The 8,461-nt window shown below is 45.6% G+C and overlaps 1 protein-coding gene across 1 annotated transcript in view; it reads right to left on the reverse strand.

The window, feature by feature from the left end:
* The window catches only part of PRMT8 (protein arginine methyltransferase 8), a 75,728-nt gene extending 67,519 nt beyond the window's left edge, over positions 1-8,209 (reverse strand). Inside the window, exon 1 of the mRNA XM_075491769.1 lies at positions 8,120-8,209. Within this exon, the coding sequence (XP_075347884.1) occupies positions 8,120-8,194 (75 nt within the window). The 5' untranslated portion in view covers positions 8,195-8,209. The remainder of the gene's footprint in view (positions 1-8,119) is intronic.
* Between the last annotated feature and the right edge of the window lie 252 nt (positions 8,210-8,461).

An 8,461-nucleotide genomic window follows, 5' to 3' on the forward strand; every position in this document is an offset into this window, starting at 1 on the left:
GCATGGAGGTAGAACAATTACAAAGGTGGTCATCTAAAGAATTTCTTGCACTCTTCTCTGAAGAGTTTGGTGCTTTTCACAGACTGACATTGGAAAAAACAGTCATTATGGCAACTTCTGTGCAAAGTGCTCACTAGCAGGGAACCTCTCTTTTAACATTGCCACAATATGATCTGGCCCATGATGTCACCAAGATGAACCATACCCTTCCTAAAAAATACCAGTCTTCTTTACACTAAAATGGTGTTCACTAGAACAACCTTATACTGGCAGAGGATGATCCACGCTAAGATACCTTTATTCTGAAACTCTGCTTTGAGTGATTGCTGTTATTCTTTATATAATGTTATTTGATCCTATTTATACTATTAATGCCAACCAAAAGTTATTTCTTGAATGGGGCCAAAATATTATGGTCAATGTCTTGAATTCTTAGTATTAAATTTGAGAAAGGAATAGAATGCATTTAACTACACTGAGATCTTCAGCTGAGTTAAATTAATGTTCTTCACAGCTGAAGTTGGTAGGAGAAGATGGCTCAGAGCCATATTTCTACTCCCTCACTCCTGAATTGGCTAGAAGCCAAAAAAGCCCCCATGACTATATTAGAGCTACCTTGTTACTAGCCTAAGTAGCATGGGCTACTTAGTCCTAGTAGGAGCATTGTACAGGATCAAAAGATGGTGAAGTGGAATATTCCCTGCTTTAACTCTGAGCTGCCTCTATAGCCCTTGGGGATTTGACTACACCCACAGTGAAAGATTCTTCACTGACATCATGGGTCAGCTTTCTGACTGCCTTGTCAGCAGTGCAAAACATCTAGAACATGGGCCACTGGTCTGGTCTCTATAGCTTACCTATACTACCTGCACACACCAGCTACCACAACTTTTCCCGTTCAGAGTTATGTGATGTAGGCACGTGGCACACCACTGAGTGAGGTTGAAAGGTATGTCATAAGCTGCTTCTTCAGCTAGATGACACCATGCCAGATCTGTCATGACTTCTGTTAGCCTAAGAAGTACACCACATAGCAGTGCTATTTCTCTCTTGGGTAAACATCACCCACTCATTAATGTTTGTTCATATATGGTGTTCTAAGAAATTTAATAACACGAAATAATAATCTTCTACAGCACCTTTCACCAATAAATTACAGAATTCAACAGTATGAACAGGAAAACTCAGAGGGATTAGATTATATCTCCAAGATCATCCAGTAATAGCCAGGAACAAAACTTAACGTTTACTGAATAAATTCAGTCCACTGTTCTCTGTTAGGCACACTCTTGCTCTGCTTCTGTTCATTTGTACTTTGATAACTTACTAAGGAGAAAATCCTCTTCCTACTCATGAATCACAAACAGAAGCTCATGATTCAACAGATTTTGTAATCTCTTCTCCCCTTATTAGTGGTATGGCTGGATTTCATACAGATAGGACATTGTAATCTCCCCACTTCTGATAACAGAGCAGTTACTTTCACAGACCTGGATCTCATGATACTGTGCCAGTTATATTAATTTGTATGGGGAAGCACATCTCTTATGCCTGTTACCCCAAATCTTCAAAAGAATTTTTCTTTCTAACCAAAACCCAAGCTTTGTATAATAGGACATTCAGGGAGAACTCTATTTTGCTACCATTAATAAATTACCTAATGTCTCTATTCTTAGTAGTGAAACAGGCATCTTTTCTCTCTACAGATGCTGTGAAGTCTTCAGCGTAAGGACTGCCTTTTATGAAGTTACTATGCAATTGCATTGTACAAAACCAGCCCAGTTTCAGGTTCTAGAATTGTTTCAGTCAGCAACTAACCTGTTACATGTAGATGTATATGTCTCTTGGATGTGCACATAAACCCTGGCAACTTTGTGCTATTCCCTTCACCTGGCATAGGTCCACAAGCTACATTAAGGCACACTTCTTCTGAAATCTCACTTCTTTCAATTTGTTTCCCATCGCTGGTATCAGGCCTACTATTAATATGGCTTCCATTTAATACATTTAAAATAAAAAGACCCAGAAACCAAAAATCTACAGCAGGTCAGCACCATGAATTTTGCAGAAGCTTCGTGCATGTGTTCTATAAAGAACAATTTCTCTTTCACTTTGTTTTCTGTCTGAGTGTCTTTAATTATTTGGAGAGAACTCAATTCTGGATCTGTTATTTATGCAAACAGTCCTGTTTTATTTAGACAAGTCTTCTTTCATGACTAAAGATACAGAGGTTCATTTTTATATCTTGAGGAGAGATTCTACAGCTTTTGTTCCAATGGAACTTCTCTTGAAGTTCATGGGATGGCCAAGGAGAAAAAAGATTTTCTGAATCTTTTTTTCCCTGTGCACTCCAAACAAGGATCTGAAACCAATCTAGCAAGCTTCCTATTAGTGGGACCCCTATGGCCTTCACTGAGCCTCTAAATAGAAAGGACTTATGGTTTTATTCCCCTTGACTTTTATTTTTATACAAAGCACTGTGTACTCTCAGGCTGCTATAAACACATACAAAAAACCACTGGTTCCACTTAAACTCTGGCAGACAGACTGATATCAGGCTGTTATCAGTACAATAAAATTACAAAACTATTCTGAGCCTGATCCAAGATCCAACAGCACCTGTGGCAATGCTTCCATTCACTTAACTATGTTTTGTATCAAAATATAAGGCTATGGGGATACTGGTAATGTAAATGTCTGTACAGTCTGGTACCATGGGAGCACACTACTCTAAGTTTCCTGGTAACACGAGGTGCCCTCCTTGACTGAAAAGTAATGCTAGTGAGCTATTGCTTTTCTACTCTCTTGTATTCTTGTTTGAGGAAACAGTGACTATTGTCTTACTGTAGCTTTGGTTTTCCCTTGTCTGTATTTCACAGAATCACAGAATCGTATAGGTTGGAAAAGACCTTTAAGATCATCAAGTCCAACTGTCCAACCATCAAGTATAACACTACCAAGACCATCACTACACCATGTCCCTAAGCACCTCATCCAAACGTCCTTTAAACACCTCCAGGGATGGTGACTCAACCACTTCCCTGGGCAGCCTGTTCCAATGCTTGATAACCCTTTCAGTGAAGAAATTTTTCCTAATATCCAATCTAAACCTCCCCTGGCTCAACTTGAGGCCATTTCCTCTTGTGCTATCACTTGTTACCTGGGAGAAGAGACCGACCCCCACCTCTCTACAACGTCCTTTCAGGTAGTTGTAGAGAGCAATAAGGTCTCCCCTCAGCCTCCTTTTCTCCAGGCTAAACAACCCCAGTTCTCTCAGCCGCTCCTCATAAGACTTCTGCTCTAGACCCTTCACCAGCTTTGTTGCCCTTCTCTGGACACGCTCCAGCACCTCAATGTCCTTCTTGTGGTGAGGGGCTCAAAACTGAACACATCATTCGAAGTGCGGCCTCACCAGTGCCGAGTACAGGGGCACGATCACTTCCCTAGTCCTGCTGGCCACACTATTTTTGATACAAGCCAGGATGCCATTGGCTTTCTTGGCCACCTGGGCACACTGCTGGCTCATATTCAGGTGGCTGTCAACCAACACTCCCAGGTACTTCTCTGCCTGGCAGCTTTCCAGCCACTCTTCCCCAAGCCTGTAGCATTGCATGGGGTTGTTGTGGACCTTGCGCTTATCCTTGTTGAACCTCATACAATTGACCTCGGCCCATTGATCCAGCCTGTCCAGGTCCCTCTGTAGAGCCTTCCTACCCTCCAGCAGATCAACACTCCCGCACAACTTGGTGTCGTTTGCAAACTTACGGAGGGTGCACACAATCCCTTCGTCCAGATCATTGATAAAGATGTTAAAGAGAACTGGCCCCGACACAAAGCCCTGGGGAACACCGCTTGTGACCGGCCGCCAACCGGAGTAAACTCCATTCACCACCACTCTTTGGGCCCGGCCGTCCAGCCAGTTCTTTACCCAGCGAAGAGTACACCCGTCCAAGCCATAAGCAGCCAGTTTCTCCAGGAGAATGCTGTGGGAAACCGTGTCGAAGGCTTTACTGAAGTCTAGATAGACAACATCCACAGCCTTCCCCTCATCCATTATGCGGGTCACCTTGTCATAGAAGGAGATCAGGTTGGTCAAGCAGGACCTGCCTTTCCTGAACCCATGCTGGCTGGGCTTGATCCCTTGGTTATCCTCTACATGCCGTGTGATAGCACTCAGGATGATCTGCTCCATCAGCTTCCCTGGTACCAATGTCAGGCTGACAGGCCTGTAGTTGCCTGGATCCTCCTTGTGGCCCTTCTTGAAGATGGGTGTCACATTCGCTAACCTCCAGTCAACTGGGATGTCCCCGGTTAGCCAGGACTGCTGGTAAATGATGGAAAGGGGCTTGATGAGCACTTCTGCCAGTTCCTTCAGTACTCTCGGGTGGATCTCCTCAGGCCCCGTAGGCTTGTGAATGTCTAAGTGGTGTAGCAGGTCACTAACCAGCTTTGGCTCACTAGCTCAGCTTTGGCCCTTCTAATTTTCTCCCTGAACAACCTCACTACACCGTTGTAGTCCTCTTGACTTGCCTGCCCCTTCTTCCAAAGGTCGTAGACTCTCCTCTTTTTCCTGAGTTTGAGCCAGAGCTCTCTAGTCAGCCAGGCCGGTCTTCTTGCCCGCCGGCTTGTCTTTCGGCACCTGGGGACAGCCCGCTCTTGTGCCTTTAGGATTTCCTCCTTAAAGAATGTCCAGCCTTCCTGGACTCCTTTGCCCTTTAGGGCTGCCTCCCAGGGGACTCTGTCAACCAGTCTCCTAAATAGGCCAAAGTCTGCCCTCCGGAAGTCTAAGGTGCCAGTTCTGCTGACCCCCCTCGTCACTTCTCCAAGAATCAAAAACTCTATCATTTTGTGATTACTCTGCCCAAGACAGCCTCCAACCATCACATCGCTCATGAGTCCTTTTCTGTTCGTGAACAAGAGGTCCAGTGGGGCACCTTCCCTAGTTGGCTCACTCACCAGCTGTGTCAGGAAGATATCTGCCACACACTCCAGGAACCTCCTAGACTCTTTCCTCTCTGCTGTATTGTATTTCCAGCAGACATCCAGTAGGTTGAAGTCCCCCACAAGAACAAGGGCTAGCGATTGTGAGGCTTCTCCCAGCTGCTTATAGAATAGTTTGTCTGCCTCATCATCCTGGTTGGGTGGTCTGTAACAGACTCCCACCACAATATCTGCCTTGTTGGTCTTCCCCCTGATTCTTACCCATAGACACTCCACCCTATCGTCACCATCATCAAGCTCTAAACTATCCAGACACTCCCTAACGTATAGGGCTACCCCACCACCTCTCCTGCCTCACCTATCCCTCCTGAAGAGTTTATAGCCATCCATCGCCACACTCCAGTTGTGCGAGTCATCCCACCATGTTTCTGTGATGGCAACTATATCTTAGTTTTCCTGGTGTACAATGGCTTCCAGCTCCTCCTGTTTATTGCCCATGCTGCGTGCATTGGTGTAGAGGATTTGTTGTCATCATTTCTTTAAGCTCTTTAGGCTAATAAACTAGTGCTATGGTCATCAGAGGGTAATTAAGGGAATAAAACCTTTCTCATACAATGTCCATGTTCTTTGTCTTAATGTATTTTTTTAAACTGCCCTACTACTGAAACAGTATACTTGCCATGTTTGATCAAAGTTTGAGTAATGCTCTGAGCTGTGGTAGATTTTAAAAAAAAATTTTTTTCTACTATGAAGCTGTAACATAAGTACTTGGCTCAAATCAATCTGAGTAAGAACCAGAAGGTTTTTGGAATGATTTGGAAGTGGGGCATTTTGACCATTTGCTAAATGTTTTAACTCTTCATCTCCCATTATAGCTGACATTTTTTACATCATGCCTGTCACCACAGCATCAAAGTACTTCACAAATATAGTGAGTATCAAATCACGCATATTACTGATAACCCATTGGTTTCAAATGAAGCAAATTTATACCAATTCCTAATTTCGTCTGACACTGTGATAATTCCAAAAGTGAGATGCTTTGTCCTGTATTTCTTCTGTCACAGAACATTTGCTAACTTCAGGAGAAAGTTACAGAAATACAGGCTTGAAGGTCAAACTGGTATCATATGACTTTGCTAAATATAGATGCTTGACGAGTGAAAGAGCTTCAAAGGTCTTGGCATATTTTGCTTGGTGTCCTTCTAAGTCTGCATGTATGCAGACTACTTCTCACAATACATAACAGATCTTAACATCACAAATATGAAAATTACCAAAATAGAAAATATCTTGGCAGGTGTTATGAATGTATCCTTTCTGATTTTCTTAAGGTACAAGCGCAGCAGGATATGCCTAATCTGCAATATTTTCACTCTTATTTCACAAATCTGTCACTGATGGATACTCTGAGGAGAGGAAGCACAGCGTTTTAATATTCTCCTAACCTGTATGCAGTACTGGAATGAAACTGTTGTTGTTAAGAAAGCCTTTTCCATAAAATGACATGGCAGTGTGTGCAGCATTGCACAAGCAGAAAGACAAAGGCGGTTAAACAACAAAAACGTACTAATAGTGAATTGAAATAGAAGATGAATATTTAAAGAGTTCCTCTCACCTATTTTCCCCATCTAAAGACAATTTCCATTGAAAAATGGCTTTGGAAGGAACTGGCTGTGCTTGTACATTTCTCCTTAAAATACTGCCCAGGATCCTGGGACCTTTAATGCAATATGTGCTGTCAGTACTACGACAGCTTACAGATGTGCAGCCAGACTTCTTGCTATTTATAGATGCCTCTCCTGCAAACAGTACTCTATGGGGCTGTAAGGCAGTAGCAGGCACGTTCTTTGATTTAGTGCTTACATCACATTCATTTAAGAAAATTCTGCTCGTCACCTGGCATGGCAAAGGAGGCATATTTATGAAGGTCAAGCAGGGAGAGCACTATTAGGAAGCGAAATGTGGAATTCATGAGGGAGCAGGACACCTACTGGGAGGACTATCTGAAAGGAGGAGCCATTTGGCAGAGACACTGAAAGAATACAGGGGGGAATAGTCATGTGCCCACGCACACTGAAGTGGTGCTTTTGTTCTTTATTACCTCTGCAGGGCAACTGGGGAGGAGGATCAGTGCCACCCGTGCATGTAAGGGCAAAGCTGTTGAAGTTGGTTGGGGTGCAATGTCCTTGAGGGTCTGTACATGGCTGTACTGCATATCACTTAACCATGTGTTAAGTGTTCAGTCAGAGTGCTAGGCACAGTCTATTAATAGAAACGGGGAGTTTAGCACACACTCGCACTTTCGCCTGTCTCCCAGAGAAGCTGTGACTGCATCCTGCATCCTTCTGCTTTTCCAGATCTGAGACTTCACACACTGCTGTATCCCTTGATAAGTCTCAGTGAGGTCAAGACAGCCCTACACAAGTAAACACGGGCTGCTCAACCCCAATGTTGCTGAGATGGGAAAGGCTGAGGAAGCCGCAGGTAATGCGGAGGGGGGGAGGATTTCTTGCAGAAAACCTGGAAGCTCGCAGGGCACCCTCTCGGCCCGAAAGCAATGCAAAGCTATTCTCGGCACTGCTCAGGCCAGCCGGGCGCAAGGGGGAATGCTGCTCCTGCCCTCCGCCCCCGCCTCGGGCAGCTCCGCTTGGTAATACCCAGAATGCTGCAGAGATACGGATACTCCTGAAGTCCCCCGAACAATCCTAGCAGAGGCTCCACGGCGTTCTGCCAGGGGAAGAGCACTCAGAGCTGGCCAAGGTGCTGTCGCAAGAGCCCTTCTTTGTCCCTTTCAGCCTCCTCAAACACACAAATAACCGGCCCCCTTCCTTACCGCCGCACACATCCTCCTCTCCTCCCAGTCCCCCGTACCCCGTACCCCGCACGGAGCCTCACCTCCGCCCGGCCCGCGCCGGCCCACCCAACTTCTCGGGGAAACAGCCGTAAAGCGGCGGCTTCCGGGAAGCAGCCCGAGCGACAGGAGGGTTCAGCGGGATGCAAAGTTCTCTGCCTAGGGGAACGGGGGGGGCGCATGCAGGAAATCATAGCACAACGGAGGTAGGGGCTAGCCGAAGGAGCCAGGAAAGTTTATCTGCACTTAACTGCTGCTTCTGCTAAGGGACCTATGCTCGGGGCTGGGGAAGCTCGGGCGCCGGGCTCTGCCTCGCATCCTTACCTCGGTGCTGTCGGCAGCGTTCTCCGCCATTTTCCTCCTCAGGAGCAGGCAGCGGGAGGAGTGTTTCATTCCCATAAGAGCTAGCCAAGGGGTTGGGGCTTCGGGGTTGGTGTTTTGTTTTGTGTTTTCAAAGATCTCCAAACACTGGTGTGCGCCAAAGGATATAGAGAAAAAAATTATGGAAAACAGCAATAAATCAGTCAGCTTTGTCCTTTCTGCGTCGTCCACGGGAATGTTTGTCTCCTCTTAGCATCGGGAGCTCCTCGGGCACTTTCAAGTCCTCCTCTTTCTCCCCTCTCCTCCACCTCCAGCGAGCTCTTGGGATGGGCAGAGAGAGGCGGC

This window comes from Mycteria americana, chromosome 1, assembly GCF_035582795.1.
Source record: "Mycteria americana isolate JAX WOST 10 ecotype Jacksonville Zoo and Gardens chromosome 1, USCA_MyAme_1.0, whole genome shotgun sequence".
Taxonomy (NCBI): Eukaryota; Metazoa; Chordata; class Aves; order Ciconiiformes; family Ciconiidae; genus Mycteria; species Mycteria americana.